This window comes from Semicossyphus pulcher, unplaced genomic scaffold (assembly GCF_022749685.1).
Source record: "Semicossyphus pulcher isolate SPU_LCO1_2020_fin unplaced genomic scaffold, fSemPul1.0.p SCAF_7, whole genome shotgun sequence".
Taxonomy (NCBI): Eukaryota; Metazoa; Chordata; class Actinopteri; order Labriformes; family Labridae; genus Semicossyphus; species Semicossyphus pulcher.
Genome location: NW_027211748.1, coordinates 21,016,000 through 21,038,248, shown reverse-complemented (window position 1 = coordinate 21,038,248; position 22,249 = coordinate 21,016,000). Strand labels below are relative to the sequence as shown.

The 22,249-nt window shown below is 44.0% G+C and overlaps 1 protein-coding gene across 1 annotated transcript in view; it reads right to left on the bottom strand.

Annotated features, from left to right (window-relative positions):
• The window catches only part of LOC138611817 (vertebrate ancient opsin-like), a 71,231-nt gene extending 50,665 nt beyond the window's left edge, over window positions 1-20,566 (bottom strand). The window contains exons 1-2 of the mRNA XM_069685061.1: window positions 20,194-20,566; window positions 7,472-7,800 (exon numbers count right to left, since the gene is read on the bottom strand). Coding sequence (XP_069541162.1) covers window positions 7,472-7,800; window positions 20,194-20,566 — 702 coding nt within the window. The remainder of the gene's footprint in view (window positions 1-7,471; window positions 7,801-20,193) is intronic.
• Window positions 20,567-22,249: the final 1,683 nt, after the last annotated feature.

The window sequence follows — 22,249 nt, the reverse complement described above, 5'->3', positions numbered from 1 at the left end:
CTCCTCACCACTTCATCTGCCTCCTCTCAGACATGCACTTGTGAGACATGAAGACAAACAACTTGAAGATTCTACGTATTAGATTCAAAATTAATAATCCAATAGAATATTCAGAGATCCACACTGGGGTGAAGAATAGTGTTATTCGGATGTGTGATCTTGAATGTTTAGTGCATAGTGAAAAACTCTTTATTTAGTCCCCCCAATATATGCTTACTTTCTGTTCATCTAAATTCTCCTCTCCTGCTTAAATGTATGTCACTGTGTATACCACATCCAGTTATTCTGAAACATCTTCAACAAAGAGTCGACTACTTTCAGATTTCCATCACAGGGTGAAAGTTCTGAGCAAGTTAGACCCATCCATGCACCTCGACCTCCTCCATACGCTGACCTTTTTTTTGCTCTTTTTAGTCCAACTACTGACTTCTTGAAGGCTTTCTGGCTTGTTAAAACCCTCTGCAGGCACACGAAAATTTGTGTCCACTTTTTTTCTGAGACCAGCTTTGGTCGAGGCTGACGAAGAGAAAGAGAAATTAACCAACCACCTTCACTTCCCTCCTTCGTCCATATTAAGAACTGTGTGTGTTTTCTGATGAGGAAAGATGACAAATAGATGTAGTGCAAAAAAAAACGAACAAAGGAAAATGAATGTAATAAATAAATACATTTATGAAGAAGAAGAAAACCTCACATAAGAGCTTGTCAAACAAAGATGGACCACCTCGTTATTAGCAGTGTTGGGACCAAGTCATCTTTGCCCAAGTCCCAAGTCAGTCTCGAGTCATTTGGTCCAAGTCTCAGGCAAGTCTCGAGTCATTTTTTCTTGGGCAAGTCAAGTCAAGTCACAGGTTATGTCAAGTCGAGTCGAGTCACTTTTTTTCCACCCAAGATACAGCACTCTTACCTGTAGTATCCGGTCTTTACAAAGAGAAAAGGCAAGGTATTAGTAGCCTGTCTAATAATTATATTATTGACCAGTTCATATAACCTGTTCAAAAAGTATGACAGTGAATTGTATCTGTATTATCTTGGCACAGACGCAGCCATGATGATGGTCTAGTCTGAGACCGTATTGAGTAGTAACGAGTACGACTGATGAGGCTTCTCTTTGGGGAAAGAACATCAGGTAGCGGGGGGCTTTGATGTTGAGTGTTGCCACAGCGAGGAGTTTGACTGACGGTCAGTCCTCCAATCATGACAATCACATACCGGGGAGCTTTTTGAGTCGTCTAATCATGATTCCCAGTTTGCGCTGCGTACATACTTGATAGTTAGACAGAAACTTGATAATGTTTAATTTTATTGTTTTATATTTAACAGCTAACATTCAAACTTATGAACACACTTAAGTCATCCGAGTCATCATGCCTCAAGTCAAGTCTCAAGTCATTAACTTGCAAGTCCAAGTCGAGTCTCAAGTCTTTTTTTTAATTTCAAGTCAAGTCGCAAGTCATCAAAACAGTGACTCGCGTCAACTTGAGTCCAGGTCACGAAGTCTCAAGTCCACATCTCTTTTAGATTATTAATTTTACAATGTTACAATTTCATTTAGCAAACACTTTTGTCCAAAGCAAATCTGAGAGTTAATACAACACAATCAACGATCAAGACAGGAGGGAACAAAGTCAGTTAATCTTGGCAATCTTTAGATGCATCAAAGCCTCAAACAAGAATCTAGACCAGTTCATTAAATAAGACAGAGCACAAGCATGCTCATGCAAACACATACACACACACACACACACATACACACACACACACACACACACACACACACACACACACACACACACACACACATTCACAACTCATTGTTTACCTGAGAAGACATAATGCTTACTGAGTCTGAGTGAGTTGTAGCCCTGGAAAATTGCTCTGGGACCTGTCCTTGCAAACTGTGCAACTGTGTATTTTCTGTGTGTGTGGTGTGTGTGTGTGTGTGTGTGTGTGTGTGTGTGTGTGTCGCGGCCTCCCTGGAGAGAGAACGAGCGCTGCCTTCCACACTGTCTCCCCCAATATTGCTCCAGTCAGTCAGAGTGGGACAGTGTGTGAAAACCCAAACATGGGTTACATCATGCCACAGTTCACAGCCACGGGGCGAAAAAGACTCTGAATGATCAGCTGTCCTCCTCACCTCGCTGCAGACATCTCCTGCTGCATGTTTAATGAACATAATCTGGGCCCGTATTTATTATGCATTATGCATCACAGAATCACTTGCAGGAATCACAGGGAAAATGAACCTACGAGACAAAACCACTCTGACCTCAGAGTAAAATTCTAAACCAAGTGAAAAGCAACGAGTGCATTTTGTAATAACATTAACCAAAGCAGCTGCCCATGAACATTTGCAATTGCCCTCAACAGAAATAAAAGATAATTTGATTTAGCTGTGAGTCTGCCCTATCAATTACACTGCCGATATTAGCTCAGTATATCAACATGCTCTCAATCCCAATTCCACAATTTTGGCAGCTTGTTCTGTGGCCCTAAGCTTCAAGATACGACTATTAAGGACCCACTCTGGTGTCACTTTGGCACGGCAGGGCTCTACTGTCAAGAAAGCTTGTATAAGTTTCAAAGTCTGGTTAAATTTTCAAAATAAAGCAATCAACAACGATATTGCCTTTCGGAGTGATGGCCAACTTCCACTTCTTCTGCTTCCTGCCAAGACTTCCTTTTCCATGCGCTGCGTTGTTAACAGTCCGACAAGCAACTAGAGAAGCGAGAATGGAGTTGGAAGCTGATTGTAGGTTGCACTTGCATACAGACGTCTGTTTATAGAGATTAATAATAATAATGAAACTCGTCATCAGATGACCACCGTAGGGAGCCGGGATGGTATTAGAGTGGATTGTGGTCCATCCTTTTGGTCTCCACATGGAACGTTTGTCCTGCAAACAACCAAATCCTGCTGACACATAATTGGTCAACAAACAGAAACCAGAACACTTCCAAAATCAAAATCTGGTCCCATCTATCCATTATCTTCCGCTTATTTGGGGCATGGTCGCAGTGGCAGCAGGCTAAGCAAGGTGACCCTCCCTCTTCCCAGCCACACTCCCCAGCTCCTCCTGGGGGATTCCGAGGTGTTCCCCAGCCAGACGAGATATATAGCCCCTCCAGCAAGCCCTGGGTCTGCCCTGGGGTCACCTCCCAGTTTGACGTGCCTGGAAAACGTCCAAAGGATGGCACCCAGGGAGTATCCTAAACAGATGCCCAAACCACCTCACCAGGCTCTTTTCAATGCGAAGGAGTAGCGTCTCTACTCCGAGCTCCCCCCGGATGTCTGAGCTCCTTACCCTATCCCTAAGGCAGAGCCCAGACACCTTTTGGAGGAAACTTGTTTGGCCGCTTGTATCTGGGTTCCACCCATGCTCGTTAGGTTCAAAGGGTGAAAGAAAAGTACTTAAGGTCAGTTATAGGTCAGGTTTAGGAAACATTTACGTTCATCTCACATACATATGTGAAGTTACTAAAGAAAGAAGTCAACATTTAATAGGAATCAAACCTCAGTCTCCTGGATGAAAGACCATGTTTGTTTGGCACGTCCGTCTCTCCAAACTTCCATCTCTAATGTTCCGGCTCTTTATACTACGTCACCTGTCCTTTGCGCCACATCAAAACAATAAGCTAGAGGCTAGGAGTAATGGGTAAGTTAACAGTTCTTTTTTTTATTAAATAAACCGACAATTTGTTAAGATGCAATTTTCCCCCATAGCTTTACCTTTAGTGACGGGAAATAAACGACACCGCGTTATCTGAAGGCTGTACGTGCATCGAAAATTTGATTGATCACTGCAGAAACTTTTAACCCGAACAAAATGAAATGATCGCTGTTTCAAAGCTACATTTTCACTGTCGCTGTGAGGCTGTGAGATCTGTCAGAAAATGATTTAAATTTTGCAGAAACCTTATCATTTAATAAGCTCAAAGTGATCAATGAACATCTCTCCACCTATAAATGCATGTCTCTGCCTGAACTCCATCTCCTGGTGTCTCCTGATCAGCTGGGACACCTCTGCAGCCTTCCTGGATATAAGCAGATATAGAAGTGATTTCTTAAGTTTGGAAAGCTCTAAAAGTGGGACCAAAAAGTGTCACATTGACTTTAAACTGATTTCCTACCTTGAGAATCTTGATATACTGGGGCTTGATTCTTTCTGACTCACCCCGTATATTTAACACACCAATCTAGTCACTGCGTTCCTTAAGGTGATGTATATAAATCTGTAAACCAAATGGCGTGTGACCCATCAGAATGCAGCTCCAGTAAGTCCCAGAGACTTTATGGTCTTACAGCGATGGCACTGATGGTAATTCTAGTGTGATATTGCCACAATTTATGATTCACAACCGTAATTAGCTCTGCTTTAAAACAGCCTTTCAAATGGAAGGTCATTAAAAAAAAGAAAAATGAAATAAAGCCTAAAAATGGCCTGAAAAAAAGTGTTCATAAAGCTGCAGCTGCAGGTTTTAGTCTTCTGGCTCGCACCTTTGGGAGAGAAGCTGCTTCAACTGGAAATGTTGGTGTAACCGCCTGAGAACAGCTGTGTTGTAAAGCACTAAGAACATTTTTAGAGGATAGATTTAGTTGCTCAACGAAAGACACTATGTGCTGTTTTGTTCTCATTCTCTATTCAAGAGTTTAGTACTATATTTGAGTACTCTTTATTTTGTTAATTGATTTAAAGCTCTATCAAGAGGCTTTGATACAAGTTATTTCCATTGTTGCTGCTTTTGTTTTTTTAAATTAATACGTCCCGGCTTTCTGTTAATGCTTAGACGTTGCTAGCACCTGCCGAATCATCAGCTGTGGTTGTAATGATGCCATCCTATGTGTATGAGCTTTATTTTTATTAAAGCATTATGGTTATAACACAGAACATTTGGGTAGCGAAAGACAAACACTAAGAAAAACAAAAGTGTGATAGAAACGGAGGGCAGCGGAACCTTCGGTACAGCAGGACGGTCTGTAGGCTGCCCTGACGCTCTCTGCTCTTGTGATGACTGGCAGTCTGCTTAACCACTCTCGAACTAGACGGTGGATAACGTGTCGTTACAGCCTGCTCTGCTGCTATCTGAGGTGCGCTTCGATTTTATAACTGGCGGGCTTTAAATCTCAATGGTATGATGGTTGAGGGCACCTTGGTTAATGACTGTCAGACATTGGTGATAGAGGATGGCAACGTCAATCAGCCTGACAAGACCAGATGGCCTGTTAAAAATACGTTACATCAGTGGTACTGAAGGTGGGTCGCATTTCCAAAGGCCAACCTTCACTGAGTATTTTTCTGATTATGAAATAAAGCTGTAACGTTTCCCACACATAGATTATACCTGGCCGGGCCTCCCAGGTATATATGCAACAACCCAAGTATACTTGCCCACCAATTTTATATTTTTCTTTTTTTCATTTGTACCCCTCACGTACCTGTTGCGGGTAAAGTCTCCACACATGCTCATCAGAGAAACACACAGGTTCAAAGTCTCATTGGAAAATATGGACCTTCTTCTGGAGCTGTTTTAAAGATTTTAAAGGCATCTGTTGGTGTCGATGTCATTCAGTACCACATTGGTTTTTGATGTGTTACCTACAACCTCCTCTACACTTGACTTGCCTGCTCTTGTGAGAATAGAATCGTGGGTGAAAACATACTAAACGAGAGCTGAGCGTTTGGGGCAACTTTATTAAGTGGGCCGCAGCACTCTTAAGTTTGGGAAAGGCTGCGTTACATGGAACATTTATTTTGATTGTGTCTGCCTACGGTCAATGTAAACCAAATAAATAAATTACTCTCTTTTAGCTCTGTTTTGGCCTCCTCCTCCTCCTGTGGGAAATATTTTGTGCTTTAGTTACTTTGTTCATTGTCTAGTCACTAACCTTGTATGTTGTTTGGTGTCAGTCTCGTAGTGTAGAGCTACTAATTTTGCCATGACAGCTGGCAGAGTGAACCAAAACAGTGAATTTGCAGGCCATAAAAAACAACAACGAGCTGATGGGAGCTGCAGGGTGAGGTCATCAACCAACACCTTTCACATGCAGTCGAGGGCTGCAACTACTTTGATTAATCGATTAATAATCAGATAGAAACAAAAAAAGCTCTTTTAGTATTTCCAGCATTTTATTCAACACACAAATTATATCTTGTTTTCTTGTACAATGCAATGTTGATATATCAATAATGTAACTATATATATCATTAATGAGATCATTAATATCTTAATTATCTTGACTTACTTAATAATTTCACATGTAAAAGGAAAGTACAGACGGGCCACTACAATGAAAAAAGGACATTGAGGATGCAGCCATGAACTGAGTATAATAAGGAAATGTAACACACCAATATATTTAATCAGACCCTGCTCAAGTTTCTGTTGTGAATAAATAAAAGATTCACTTTAGTCTGTTTCTGACTAATGACATGAAATATTCAAAAACTCTGTAACGTTATGTTACACTCCAGAGTCTCTCCCACCGAATTTCAGCTAATTAGCGATAGCTTAAGCTGCCGTCTGCTAATTAAAACACAACGTGACGGACAGAAATACTTTCCGTTAGTTTTCTCTCCATGTTTTGACGGTTTAATGAAGCCGGGCATTAGCTTTAACAAGAGTTAGCGTTAAAATAGCTTTACCAGTGGTGTTAGCTTATTAACAGCTTTACTACTACGGTATACTGTCCCACGCTTTCCTCTGTTACGTTTGTTTTTAAATGAAGGTTAGAAACCGTAACCGTGCGTTTGTCAGTAGAAACGGACACTCATGTACCAGACGTGAACACATCATCAGCACTGCACCACAAACAGATACTCCTCATTGTAAAATAACTCATGTTTATCCCAGAGGAGACCAGAGATGTTTTAACTTCCTGTAATTCATCACGTGATTGACACAAGCCAGCATGATAACAAAGACCCAACTAATCGATGATATTTGTCGCCAACTATTTTAATCATCCATTTTAATCGATTGAATCGATTAGTTGTTGCAGCCCTAATACAGTTATTTGATGCACTGTTAATATCATCATCATAAACAAAGGCACAGTCATACTGTGTGGAGTTTAACTAGGTAATCACAGTGGGATGTGGTTCACAGAGTCGGTGGTTCGATCCCTGCCCCATTCTGTCAACATGACAAAGTGTCTTTGGGTTCACACTCAGGCCAGGGTAAGTGGTCAATACATGGTGCTCTCACATAAAAGCACCACTACGACCATTTACCTTCTGTCCTGCTGACTTTATGATGGAAAAGGAGAGAGAGGGGGGAATGTATTTCATTATTAATGCTCTCTGTCTGTCTGCTTACCTTGTCGGAATCCATTTGAGTTGTTTACAGCCCTCACCAATGAGTCTGTCTCCTAAAGTATCAGGGTTTATAGGGTATTGACTGTGAGCCTAGACTCATTCATGCAGGTGATGTCAGCTCTATGTGAGCCTTCCCCAGCCCCGTATTCACTCACCTGTCTGATGGCGCACAGCAGCTTCCCGTAGCAGAACACGATCACCAGGAACGGCACGATGAGGCAGAACACAAACAGGCAGATGATGTAAGAAATGTTGTTCGCCGTCTTGGCCGACCAGTCGACCGAGCAGGTGGTCCCGGGACCCTCGGGGCCGTAGCTGCTCCAGCCGAAGAGCGGCGGCAGGGTCCAGATGAGCGAGTAGACCCATGACAGGGTGATGCCCAGGGAGATCTTACAGTAGTTGGAGGAGTCGGCCTCGGTGGGGGCCATCATGGTGCTGTAGCGCTCATAGGAGAGGACGGCCAGGGAGATCAGGGACACGATGCCTGCAGGGAAGATGGGCACATACATGACCATTACATACAGGACATAGTTAACAGATTTAAACTGCAGACAGCATGCACAGGTGCTGTTCCTTTTTATACCCATGCTATTGTACTTCACATTTAATGGGGCTGTCACATGGAGACAGAGAAGCACCGCCCGTCCAAATGTTATCTGCTCTAGCGAGGAAAACATCCACAGTCCCTGTGATTTAAAGCTTCCCAGCTCCCTCTGAACTCAAAAGTGCAGCTAAAATGAGTTTTATGGTTTGACGCTGCAGAGCGAGAGCAGCTTCTGGTTTTAAAAAAGTAATTGACAGAGTGAAAAGTGCAGCGTAATAAAGCTACAGGGTGTTGGAATGATCTAATATAAAGCTCACATGCCGGGTCCTGCAGCAGAGACACACTGCTAAATCACTAACAGCAGAACTACCTGTGGCTCGTCTGCAGTGAAACAGGAGCTTTGTTATCCTTCTTTAACCTCTAAATGAACACACGCTCTATCTCAATATTTCTATCTGTCTCTGTGTTTCAGGCAGAGCAGCAGGAGCTCGGAGCTCAGTGTTCGAGCTGACCCCTTAGCCTTTTGATCCTGCTCGGTATTTGTTTTTAAGCCATTATGATCCACGAGGCCATCCTTCACGCCCATCGATTTTCGCTGGCAGTGAAGCGGACTTGAGGCGGATGCTTTTTTTTTTTTTTTTTAGAGGGCGGTACGAGCCTTTCACCGAGGACCAAGCGCTTTGTAAGCAGCACGATGAATGAATGAAAGGGAAAACAAAGAAGAGAGGACATTAGGAGTTAAAGAAAAAGACAGGAGCGCATTTTAGCTTTCGTGATGCTTTTGCAGAATGATTTCCTGTTTTCTCTGTGTGTAAACACGTTGACCAAGCTGCACACACCGAGCCTGCAGAGTCTGTTTGGCACAGCGAGGCATAATGCTCGTCTGTTGCCCCCAGATATTGAGTTCATGTAGCTTTTCCGGCACTTTTATTAGCTCTGTAACTGCAATATTACAGAGTCAACACAGTTTTACAACAAACCCACTTGTGTTTCTGTTTGATCTGAGCTCACGACTCATAGCAACCAATCCCAAACAGATTTCCCGTATTCTGACCAAAGAGGCTTTAACACTGCTCGCTGCGGCCCGTGCTCTATTCTTCCTCCTGCTGAACGGGGAGTCCTAAAGTTTGATGTACACAAGACTTTATAGTAGATAATGTTGAGCTACTTAAAACTCTCTGCAGAGTCTTCTTACAACATGTGGACCTCCTGATCTCATCTTTAAGCCAAGATCTTTGTGATTAAGTGTTCATTAAGTGTGCCATCTGTGAACACTGGTACGGAGCAGAAGCAGCACTTATCCTCTTGTACAACAGCCTGATAGAAGTAGCTTTTACTGCAGTTTAGCTAAAACCTGCACTGGTTCAACGGACCTAAACAGTGGATACATTTCACAGAGGCTTGAGAGAGATAGTTGTGAATTTTGTCTGCCAGGAGCCAGAGTTGAAGCAACACGACATTTTACTGCTCTGAAAGAGGAGGTCAGGGCAAGTGGAGGGTCAAGAAGACCTGTGAAGTGGATACTTGAAACGCTGTTAGTTCCTCCTGTCCTATCAGCCAAAAATCCATTCTTGTAAGATGATGAGGATTTTTTTTCCTAACCTAAACCAAGTGGAGCTTGACCGTTTGCTCTTGACCTTGTATCAGGTTCAGGCGCAAAGCTGCATGAAAAAAACGTATTTGATTAAGACAAAGTATCCTCCAACCAAGGCCAATATTCTTGCTGACTCTGGAGCTTTTGACCACATCACATGGACTGTTTGCCTTCATCTGAGCGTCGAGTTTGTTTCTTTTTCTTTGGATTTTCACTTATTTTTGAAGTTGTATCTGTAGTCATCGATCTTTTCTTTGTGTGTTCAGCCATAGTAGATTACTGTTTACTCGCAACACTTGCAGAGAGTGGAAAAGCAGCCGCTTAGCTCCGCCTACCCTCTCTGGCAGACCAACCACTGCTGGGTGATGGAAAACGCGTCACTAACTGGGCGCCGCTTGTGATTTATTCCACAAAAGTCGCCACAGACACCCAGTCTGTAATACTGCAAATGCAAAGGCTTTCATCAGTGGGCCATAGGCTCAATCAACATTGTGTTACCTCATTCGGCGATAGATAGCGACTTAACAGACATTTATTTACATGAAAATCTTCAAGATTATTACTTTAAGTACTGTAGTGATGGCGGACGAGCGTAGAGATTTCTGCTCCTTTCTAACATTTATAAGTAAAGTTGTTGTTTTTCTGCTGATTGAGGTGTCAGATGAAAAAGTGTATGTGTAGTTTTTGGAGACAATGACAACTGACATATTTTGTTAGATAAGTTCAAAAATTGAACAAGCGTCTCTGTCTGCCTGTGTTTAAAGTATGTAAGGATGCACCAACCCAACATTTCCTCACACATTAAGATGCCTCAACATGAGGCATCTACTGATACCGGAGCTTATCCAACACCAGTCATCTTATTTCCCAAATGTTAAATCTGTATCCCCTAAATCTATATGAGTCACATGGGCCCGGGGAGTGCACCTGTACTAATGCTCAGCAGCCTTGTATGACTTTAAGAATGTAACTGAGAGCAAAAACACTTGCGACTGAAAACGAAAGTGTAATTAATTTGGATCGTTTACATCCGACCCGTACCTGAACCTCTCACTAAGTTACTTTCTATTGGATCCGCTGATGCAGTGTACTGGATTAGTTCTGTGCTTCCCTAATAGTATGAACAGTATAATACACACGCTATGGTTTCCTTATACAACTGACAGTAAAAGCAGCGAATACTGCGTCAACAAGAACCTGATTCCTGCACTTTACAGTAAATTCTGTGAGGCCTTCACTGCCAAACTGTGGTTGTAAGTTTGTGTGTTAAACATCTTTAAGATGACAGACTGATACCATCTCGTCTAAATGTCTCTAAAGCTCATTAACCGGCTTTAAATGAGGAGACAAATCAAGTCATACTTTCTCAAAATTGCAAAAAAGTAATTAGCAGCTTTCCTCCATAAATCACAAACAGAGGCATCAGGATTTAATACAGGAGGAACCTTCTGCCCCAGGACTCTTCAGTCTAAGTTGTAAATGATCATGATTATGAAAACTTGATTAAATCAGCTGATCAGAGCAGCTCTTTCTTTTCTAACGCAGCTTAGAGGCAACAGGGAAGTCTTTATTCCAGCCGATGTCACCGAGAGAGACACCCAAACAATTCTGTAACTTCATAACGCCTGAAATCAAACTTCCCCCTCCATCCGTCTCCTTGTTCTCTCCGTCAGGATCAATGGCAGCGGCTGAATCTAATATTCGAAAATGAAACATCCTCTGATCTGATAATGTCTGTAATAAAACAAATCTCTGCTGCCACTGCCAGCGCTCCCTCCCTCCATCCGTCTTATTTGTCTGTTAGAAGTGTCAGATTCAGCATCACCTGTCTGATACCGTTTATCCAGGAAAAGGCCGTTTGAATGAAAAACACCGGATTGGATAAAGCTGTTTCTGCTCCGTAAATCTCATCCCGGAGTCTTTTCTCTCAGTCAGCACAGGTACACAGAACGACTGTGACACCACTGAGCAGGAACAAAAAGAACAACAACATCAAAATGCAAACATGGAGATTATTCACACACAGAGGTGGGAAAGTGCAAATGCTTAGTAACTGTAACGACGTTGATACTTTTGATGTTTTTACTTTAACCCCACACATTTGAACGAAAGTATTTGTACTTTATACTCCATACATTTTCAAAACAGACTTCATTAATTTATCTTTCATGCATCTCACCGGAATTATCAACTATTAATTCACACCATTGCGGGCCGCCATCTCCAACATCCAGACCGGTTTGAACCTAAATGTATGGGACAATAACACATGTAAAAAACTATTCCTCGGCGTATCCATCCTCCAATATCACAGTATAACAGACCTAAAAGACAATATAACATATAACATGACAAAGACTTCCTGAAAGAGGTATCAAGACAAACCAAACCAAAATGGGAGCTCGACCGAAGCTGAGATGTTCTGCATTAATTTTTTCCTTCCTTATACCATTTCTGATTCTTGGACTTCGGACTAACGGCCAATAACAAGTATCCCTCTGATAGCAGCAGGATGAAAAAAATACATATTGCCATATCACTCCTGGTTGGCTGTCCTCTATTGCTTGGTAGAAGTAATCGGCTGACTTCGAAACAGGTGTGAGAGGCTGCAGCCGGAAGAAATGTATGCGAGTGCCATCACGGAGAAACTTTGTTACTGAGTATTTGTTCCAAATTATTGTCAGCACAAGGGCTACACAATAAATCCTTCCGTACAAAACTCATCATATCAAATCAAGTGCTCCCTAAACTAACAGCCGCTCCCCCAGGGGGCGATAGAGAGGTCTGGCTTAACTTTTGGGGGAGTTGGCATGTCATGAGCGCCTACCTTGCAGCGGCAGTTTAGCGTGGAAGAGTAAACGACAGAGACCGGTGTTTCAGTTCAACGAGTGACCATGCTAGCTGGTGACTTTCAGCTGAATGCGTCTGTGGTTGTCGTGGTTACAGCAGCTGTTGAAAATGGGAAGACAATACGTAGCTGTCCTCATGAAAGCCTCTTTGTTATTTTTCATTACAAGCTCAAAATAAGCTGAGGTATTTGGGTTTAGGGCAAGTGATGTTCAGCAAGAAGCAACCACCTGAAACAGCAGCACACACTGCAGCATGATGAGTGTATGAAGGCCGAGAGGACGGCGCTACTCCCCGCCCTCCAGCGCCAAGTCAGACGTCCATAAGAGCTGTGCTGCACAGCACGACTCCCTATTCATCCAAATACCAAAGACAGACTGAACGTACCAATGCAGAGAAAGAGCTAGCCGGGTGGCGAGGCAACAGGTAGACCCGTTCACCTTACCTTTAGAAATGTGTGTGTATGGGAAGCAGAGCCCTGGAAGCTGTAATCGAGAACTTGTACACATTTTTCCCAGGAGTTTGTTTGCAGGGACAATATTATTGGTTGTTGACATTTTGTTAGCTTTCACTTGTATCACACTCTCCGCTAACACCACACTACTGTTCGTGTGATAATTAACCTGTTGACTTTTAGAAGGGCTTATACATTAGGGTATCGGATTGGCGCATCAACTGGCGTACCCGCCAATACCAGATGCCACATTTAAGCAGGTATCGGAGGCCAGTATTGGAACAACTCTAATATTTAAGTTAAACAGTCTCAGTCTAATTATGACGAGAGGTTAGCTTTGCAAAGAAAACCACTGCTACTAAATAACCCTCAGAGGGATCCTTTTTACTCTCATATAGTGAGTACATTTCAGAGTCTGTACTTTCTTACTTTTGCATCAGTAAAGAAGTCGAATCAGTTCTTCTACTTTTTCAAGTATCTGCACTTCTACTTGACTAAAGGACGCTTGCACTTTTGCCACCTCTGTTCACGCTGAATGTCAGACACAAATCTGACACCCGTCACCATAAATACATATTTTTCTGACCACTTTCAGATTCCCTAATTCACTATTTATCACAGCGGCTCATTAGCTGTCTCTCTCTCTCTGACCTTTCTCACAGAGCAGCATTGTTCTGCTGTCTCTCTCCCCGCTGAGACTTTCTTCTTACCTTCCGCACAAATTAGCATCACTCAGGTCAGGTGTTGCCTGTGCCTGCGTGACGCACATGTATATGCATTTCCTCTCCTCCGTACATGTTCGTCCATTTCTTTGCACCGTTTCTGTGCTGTTTCATGTGCGTGCGTGCGCGGCGGAAAGCTGACTTCAGTATGCAGGGAGTGCAAGGTTAATCCAGTGACTGTGTGCAGAGTGCACTTGCAGCAGGAGCAGTATGCAGGAACACGCAGACCTGGTGGCAAGCAACGATCCTCTTCCTCCACAGCTGAACGGAAGACAATAAAAGTTCAGTAACAAAGAGAGGAAGACGCAAAGAGGTGAAGCGGCTGTTTGAGTCCAGGAGGCTGATGGCAAAGGACAAAGCACAGGGGTGCAGAGGGTTTTCGTGCACACTCCACACTTCAGTTGGTGCTCTTGGCGCAAAGTCAAAGCGGCAGAACTTCAACTGTTCAGTCACTCAAGAATCAATGCAGAGAGGGAGCAGGAAGACGACGTGCGAACACCAAGCTAACAATGTGTTTTATCATTGACAGTGATGCCCTCTAATTCGAAGGGAACATCCATCATAGAAAGGAGCTTCACAGACAGTCACTTTGTCAGAGCTGCACGCGGAGTTATTCATCTAAACAATCAATTTCACTTTTCCTCTCCCTGACCCTCCCTCACTCTTTCCTTCACTCTGGTTTTATGAGACCATTGAGGAATCACTCATCCATAGCCAATGGAGCTCTAATGATGTCTGCGAGCCCTCCCTCCCTCACACACACACACACTCGAGCATGATTCCCCCCGCTCTGTTTTAGCTTGTAGAAGCCAAACTCCTGTCAGGCAGATTTTAATAAATTGGCTCCTTGTGGATGTCAGTGTAACGCATCTTCACATGCTGCTTAATCTCAGCATAACACTCGTGTTAGCGAGACAGTGGATGCAATCAGAGATCGTCCACATCCCTTTATTCTCGAGATACGACTGCAATGAAGTAATCCTGGAAATTGCCAACTAGTATCCCAGAGGAAGTGGAAGTAGTGTGCAGGAGAATGTTTTCATTGTAAGAGTTTGACGGGTTCAAGAGGCTCATAAGTAAGGGAAAACTCAATTAGTTAACTTTACCGAACGCTGTGAAAATCTGAGCAGGAGAAAAGTTTTAGAGGCGCCTGGTGACAAAAGCCTGCTGGACTCGTGTGCTGCAGAAACCCAACTCTTTGAATGTAACTTGCGTCGTTCTGTTCAGGACGCGTGCATGTACAAAACGAGACGATTGCTTTGCGCCTGAAAGTTCTGCTGGCAGCACTCACAAGAATCCCTCATTTAATTGACTTCATACGACCCTGCACTCTGGGTCCTCAAAAATACATCCAAGTGTGAACCAATGTACAGAGTTACAGTCATTTATCATTAGATGGTGTTGCTACACGTCTACCTTTTGCCCAAATGGCAACAAATACCCCATGGTCACTCTGACCCTATTTACACATGGGAATAAAAATGATGTGCATCTGGGCACTCTGTCTGGGTAAGAAAAAATGCATGTTTCGTATAAATTAGTTGTGATCGTATTAGGGTCGGGTATCGTTTGGATGTTAACGATTCTGCTTATCGGTTCCAGGTTTTTTTCCAATTCTTTGAAGGGCAGGGTCAAAACAGGTCACATGCTTAGGGCCTCGCCCCTCTAAAGGGCCTTGCACAGGGTCCGCAGCAACACTTCAAAAGTAGCCCAATTCTGGGGCGCTGGTTTAGCTCAGTTGTTAGAGCAGGCGCCCCATGTACAGAGGCTGTAGTCCTCATCGCACTGATCGCAGGTTCGACTCCAAGTCTGCCGATCATTTGGTGCATGTCATCCCCCACTCTCTACTCCCAACATTTCCTGTCTATCTTCAGCTGTCCTATAAATAAAGGCAAAAGCCAAAAAAATAATCTTAAAAAAAAAAGTAGCCCAATTCTGCTGGAAAACCTCAGACCTGGCAACCCAGGACTGTTGTCGACCCACCATGATTCTGAAATGAAATTCCTCTTGGTCAATCCCATTATGCATCGTAATAAGACTTTAAAACACATCATACTATAATACAAACAACTGTGATGCAGCACAGAGAGGGGGAGAGCTGCTGCACAGGCGCTCAGAGGGAGGGAGAGAGGGGGCGGGGGAGTAGATCATGAAGCCTGATGCTCCTCCACAGCTCTGTGTTTATCAGTGAAATATATGAAGTACACATCATATAGACACATGACAGCATGTGGAGACGGAGTTTATAATTTATAGTAACTGTGCGTGGAAAAACGGACAGATTGCGACATTATTGATTCAGGTACAGAGCATGAGACACACAGATCTGTGTCATACTGCTCCTCTAACTAACGTCTGTCTCCTCCCCGCGCGGCATGAAAACTGTTAAGTTAGCATGAATCACCTCCAGCTCATCTCATTCACAGCATGTGGAGATTTTATGCTTTATGAAGGTTTTTCACAACCCTGTTGAATCAGGGGCAGAGCATGAGAGACACACACAGATCTGTGTGCTCACTGCGCTGCATGATTACAGTTTTGCCGCCATCTCTCCCTCACATTGGCTCGGGATCGTCCCGTATAAAAAAACTTTGATGCAGTCTCCTCACTGAATAAACACAGACACAATCTGTCTGTAGTTACGTGCGTGTGACCGTGATTTATGTGCATGCATGTCAGTCAGCAGGGCCTCGCACCACCCTGCGACGGCTCTGCCTGAGGGAGATTTGTTTAGGAATCGATGAGCAGCATTGAAATTAAAATTTGGTGCACAAGACAATGGTGATTGAGCCATAATGCGTTTTCCATCACCCAGCAGTGGTTGGTCTGCCAGAGAGGGTAGGCGGAGCTAAGCGGCTGCTTTTCCGGTCTCTGCAAGTGTTGCGAGTAAACAGTAATCTACTATGGCTGAACAAACAAAGAAAAGATGGATGACTACAGATACAACTTCAACAATAAGTGAAAATCCAAAGAAAAAGAAACAAACTCGACGCTCAGATGAAGGCAAACAGTCTAAAAAGGAAAGCGACCGTCAGCGAGGAAAATCAAGAGTTACAACTGGAGCCAACCGTGGACGTCTGGTTTAATTGGGAAGTGTCCACCTGCAATTACTGTTTATCGCCATAAGGTGCCGCCAAAGAGAACGCAACTGTAATCTTTGAGATCAGAGCTTTAAAATAAGAATATCGTCGTGTTTTAAAGCTATCAGGAGCCCAAGTCCAACAGCCAGTCAGGTAAACAGATATATTATGACTTGTCTTGTGACAGGAGGTGTCATAAACTGACACACACATACACTGTGTGTATTTAAACTGTGTTACCTGAGTCACATGGTCACTGTTAAAAAGTATTCATTTGTAGTAATGTAGACGATGATGATAAAATGATAATGATACGGAGTGTTTCCGTACATAAGCTCAGCGTGATCAGATCCAAACATTTTTGTACATTTAGTTTTCTGAGAGGCGTTGGTGAAGCACTCGCTCATACAATCACTTTCACCACAGCTTATATGAGATGTGACGTGGAAACCGACAGAATTACATTTGTGAATGTGTGAAGAATCTGGTGGCAGAGGCAGACTGCAGCTCTTGCTGTTATAAACACAGCGATCGCTGGTTTAGGGAGACCAGTTGGTTTGGAAAACCAGGAGGGAGCACAGCACCGGGTCCCACGGTATGGAAAGTATACCACTTTCATGCTCTCTGCAGGCAGCCTAAAGACACACAGCTCTTCTTTTAGCCTCCCTTTTACCGCCCTTCGTGGAAGTAAAGAATGAGTAAAGAAGCTCAAAGGAATGGTACTGCAAGTGATGTCTAATCTACCGCTAACACTTTAACGGCACTTGTTTTCAGCCAAAAGGAGGCGTGGTCGCTCTTGCTCTCAGCGACAGCACAGAGCGTCCAGCGTTTTGTAAGATAAGCTGGCCAAACAGCAGGAACAGCCTGACACGGTATGATATATCAAAAAAACAAATAGTTACATTTCAAGTTGATCCAGAGATGCTCTGGACCACATTTGATATTGATAGCCAAAAACTGATAATAGGAGTAACAAACAAAAACATGAAGCAGGAGGGAAATGGTCGTGTCTTATATGAACCGACCAAAACCCCACAAAGTGCCGACAACGATACAAATAGTCTTCTCATCTCTTCTTTGGTCTCTCCCCTGTGAGAGAGGTGGAGGGCCATTTACATGCCTTTGTCCAGGAGCCCATTGTTGTCTCACAATCCATCCATGCTCCGCCGTCAATGTGCAAACACACATTCCCACGAGCCACACAGTCGCAGAGGTGCAGGCGCACAACGACAATACAAAATCATCTGTTATGTCTCTGCTGATTCTTTTCTTCTGTCAGATCCTTATCATCAGTCTCGCTGTCAATCAGGCGAAAACACCCAACAGGTACAGCTCTGACATTAGGTCTGTTTATATGTCGGATTATTGATGGCTCAATAGCAGCTCTGCTTTAAGAAAGGCTTTAACCATGAGGAGATTAGATGCACTGAAGTGAGTGAGAGGCAACCCTTTGTGCAAGATTTATGAGCCTGTATAGAAACTTCATCAGACGCAGGCGTCAGCCGCTGACGACGGCGCCCCGTGCAGCCGACGTGCAGGAGGCAGGCGGAGGTTTTATTTCAGGAACCTCATCATATTTCATAAACCCCCTTTTTTTTTCTCCTTCCCATCCCGTGAGCAGCCGTTCACAATGTGTGTGTTATTTTAATCCAATGTTTGTAAAGGAGCTGACCATGAATGAATATAGACGTCTTATGAATCGTTCATGAGGGGGGAAAAAGCGGAAGAGTAATGAAAACATGATCAATTATTTAAACATGACCAGAGGATTGACAGATATCGGTTATATTTTGACAAATTGAGCCGCTTTGAATGCAGTGGAGTCTGCTGTATATCATATGCATATAGATGGAAGTTTCTCACATCTGATTGTCGCCACATTCAGTCAAGCGTGATATTTGGCACTCTAAGGGCTGTGCCGGACTGCAGACACAACATTACAGTAATTTCAAACCTAAAAAGACTTAAACCAGCTGCATCTGGTCACATTAAGAGGCCGGTTTCAAACCACCAGCAAATTGTCTTTGGAGTATGCACCTCTGATTTGACAGCAATAGAGCGCTTGTGTAATGTACAGCAGAGCAATAACAGGAATAAGTGTTTTTATAAGCCAATACTTCTGCTGCCCGGGCTTCAAAGGTTGCTCGTAAGGCTGGGAAAGCTTTTAGAGCAATTAGTGGGACTGATAGCAAGAAAGCCTGTTCATTACAGACCTTTAAATCAGACGTCAGGACAACAGCTGATGATAGAAGAGCAATTTTCAGTCTTCTTTCTTGTTTAGCATCAAACTGATTTAATCCAAATGAGTCGTGTACATACATTTAACGTTTTTATTGAAGCAACGCTCCGGAAAAATGATTATTATTCTTACTTTATGTTAGTTTAATCCAAAACTCCTTATTTGTAACTTTTCTACAGCACTCCAGTGAACACTATAAGCTTGCGTTTGGCTCAGCCTTCCAGCCTGGCCGCGCTCCAGGTGAGTGAGTAAGTGCCTTATCCTCAGTTGCATCATTGTGCCCCATTTGCATCAACATGAGCACTCCGCGAGCCAAAGGTGAGCCAGCGTCCCCTTTCACGAAACAGATTTCCCACGGGTGACTTTATTCTGCAACAAATGCTGGTGTTGCATCTGCTCGTGGACCCGAGACCGTGTCCTCGTGCACGGCCCCGCGCGAGGACATGCTCCGGCAGCTAAATGAACAGTGATGAGGCTTCCCTCGCCTCCGGCTCAGCCGCGACACTGTATGGTAACAAGCGTTTAACGATCACTTTATAGCGAGCTGCACACTGCCTGATACAGTATCTATGCAGCGCGTGCAGCACCCAAATCATCCTGTGTGACAGCTTTCACAGTTTCTGTTTGAACATTTGAACAAATGAGTCAGATATGCTTTCCCGGACATGCATGCGCGTGCACATTTGGAGGTTCTTGGACATTCTCGCACGCAGCCACAGCAGGAGATAATGACCAGTCCCGCAGCATGCAGAGCAACACAACACTGTTCTTAACAACTCATCACCTGGAGATAACCTGCGCTTCTGCATGTGCAGACACAATCAGGGGACGTTGACAGTGGAGATGCACGCTTTTAACTACGGACTACTTTTTGTGCTGTCTTATGTTGTATTTCCTGTTTTTCCGACAATCTGCACCTTTGCCAAAACCTAAACGACATCTGTAATAAGTGACTGAAAGATGACGACACCAAAAAGATAAAGAAAACACATTGTTCAATTGTGTGGAATCACGCAGACCTCTAACCAACTGGCCGAATAATCTGTGTAGTAACGCCAAATTTGGCGCATAAGCAATTTCCCCGTTACTAATATGGGCAAGCAGATTTTAAGGCTTTTCTCTGAAAGTTCCACATGTCCATTAAGACGCGCCATGCACATCACAGCGCGCGGTATAATGACACAGTCAAATATTCATCTAGTTTCACAAAATCATCAATTTCGACCCCACAAATGAAGCTTAACATCATGTAATCCAACAAGCGCAGTGTTCCGTAAACGCATCACTGACAACCACAGCTGGATTAGAAATACATACGAATCTACAGATGTAACAGAAACACACAAACAAATTACACATAAGAACATTCCCTCTCACATTCCTGCATGTCTACTCACCAAAGAGCGAGTTGGCGAATCCGTACCACACGCAGCCGCCCTCTCCTATGAGCCACCGTCCCTGCGTGCTGGCCGCGAAGCTGAACGGAGTCCCGAGTACGCACACCAGCAGGTCGCTGATGGAAATGTTAATCAGCAGCAGGTTGATGGGAGACCGCAGCATCTTGTAGCGGCAGAAGAGCACGAGCACCAGCAGGTTGTTCAGAAGTCCGAACGTGCCGATGAAGCCCAGGCACACAGCCACCACCACGTTCCCCGTCGGGGTGAGGGTGGTCCGGTATGAGCCGCCCCCCAGGTGCCCTTCCCCGGCTCCGGCACACTGAGCGCTGTTGACCCCCGCGCAGCCGCTCAGGCTCACGTTGGACACGATCATCGCAGTCCGGTGTCACACTGGGCGGCCACGGTGCACTGAGCGGCGGCTAATGTGTCGTTGGCATCTGTTTTTTTTCTCTGTGTGTGAGAAATATCATATAGACACGCTGGGGCTCGCGCCCAGCAGCACTTGTTGCTATAAAAGAAATGACAAGTGGAAAAAAGTAGAGCCAAACAGAAATGAAGGATAGTAAAAAGTTTGTTTGTTGGGGATGTCAAAACTTTTGGTCTCAGTTCAGGGGGAGGGGGGTGTTGGAAAATTTCAAAAGAAAAGTTTGGTTAGTCTTTGCTCCACCGTGTGGCAGCCTGTAATGCACACTCTCACTGTTTCCGGAGACGCTCCTGTCTCACTCAGACACCTTCCCTCTCTGTCCGGATTTAAATCACTGTAGCCCGCTCTCCGGCAGCTGACGTCTGGGTGAGGGGGGGGAGGAGGAGGAGGAGGAGGGCGGAGCACGAGGAGCTTGGAGACCGAGCAGATGACAAACGTAAGGCTCAAAGACAAGACTGCGCTAAAGTCACCCCGCTGTGTTCAGAGCGTGACTTCTTTCTTTTAAAAAGTCCACCTTAAAGTTTCAGGATCAGTTCTCTCTCTCTCTCTCTCTCTCTCTCTCTCTCTCTTTCTTCGAGCTGCTCCTCCAGCGTCCAATAAGCACGTATTGAAGCGCGGCGCTGTCCATGGTGCTGAACCCAGTCTCTGAGGAGCGAGTCCTCGGCAGCGCGAGCTCCATTCATAACTGTTTATTCTAGTGTAATAATTGCAGTTTTATAGTGAATAACATTGATGAAAGAGAACACAGCTGCGAGCATGAATTGATCATAAAAACAACTTTAAAATATGACCCCAAGACCATTTACTACACTAATGACAACTAAGTGTAATGTATTAAAGGCATTAGGTGAGTTAATGATACACAGGTCCAAGTAAAAAATGATGAGCTTGGAGTTATAGCCTCCTCAAGTCACTTTGGTTCATTACAAAAAACTTAATTTAAATAGTCTTTTACATGCAAAGACTGCAAAGCAATGGACACCACGAATGAGCAAAGCAAACAGACAAGTGTAAATGAGTAAACCTCCTCAGGCATGCCGCTCATGAGTCCGGATGCTCTGACAGCAAATCACCTTTTGTTTTCTGCAGTGACTTTGGAAAAACGTACAGAGCTTTACACGAGGATCTCTGGCAGTCACAAGGGGAGAGCAGCTCAGAGATACATGTACGTTAAAAGCCAGACAGGGCCTTCAAAGTGATACAAGTATATTAAAACTGATCCTAAAGACATGAGCCAATGTAAAGAAGCTGTAGGTGTAATATGGTGTGTAGCGTGGCGTCAAGATAGGCCTGATCCAGACCTGGTCATCGGGGTATATAGATGAGATTAACTACTTTAAGTTTAGGAAGCAATAGTTTATTTCATAAGAAAGTTCCGGACAAACTTTCTCTCCCCTCGGGAGAAAAGACCCTTTAAATAAGAGACGACACCCCAAGATCTCTCTCTTACTTCTTGCTTCTTCCCCTTTTTCCACCCTTCATCCCGGCCACTGACGAGCACCACCATCCCCTTTTCCTCCGGACCTTATTCCCTTAAGTTTTGCCCCGCGAGAAGGCCCAGAGCCTGGGTGCGCCTTGCCACACTGAAGACCTCGCAGGTAGACATTGCTCCAAGTAAACTTCAAGCTGTTC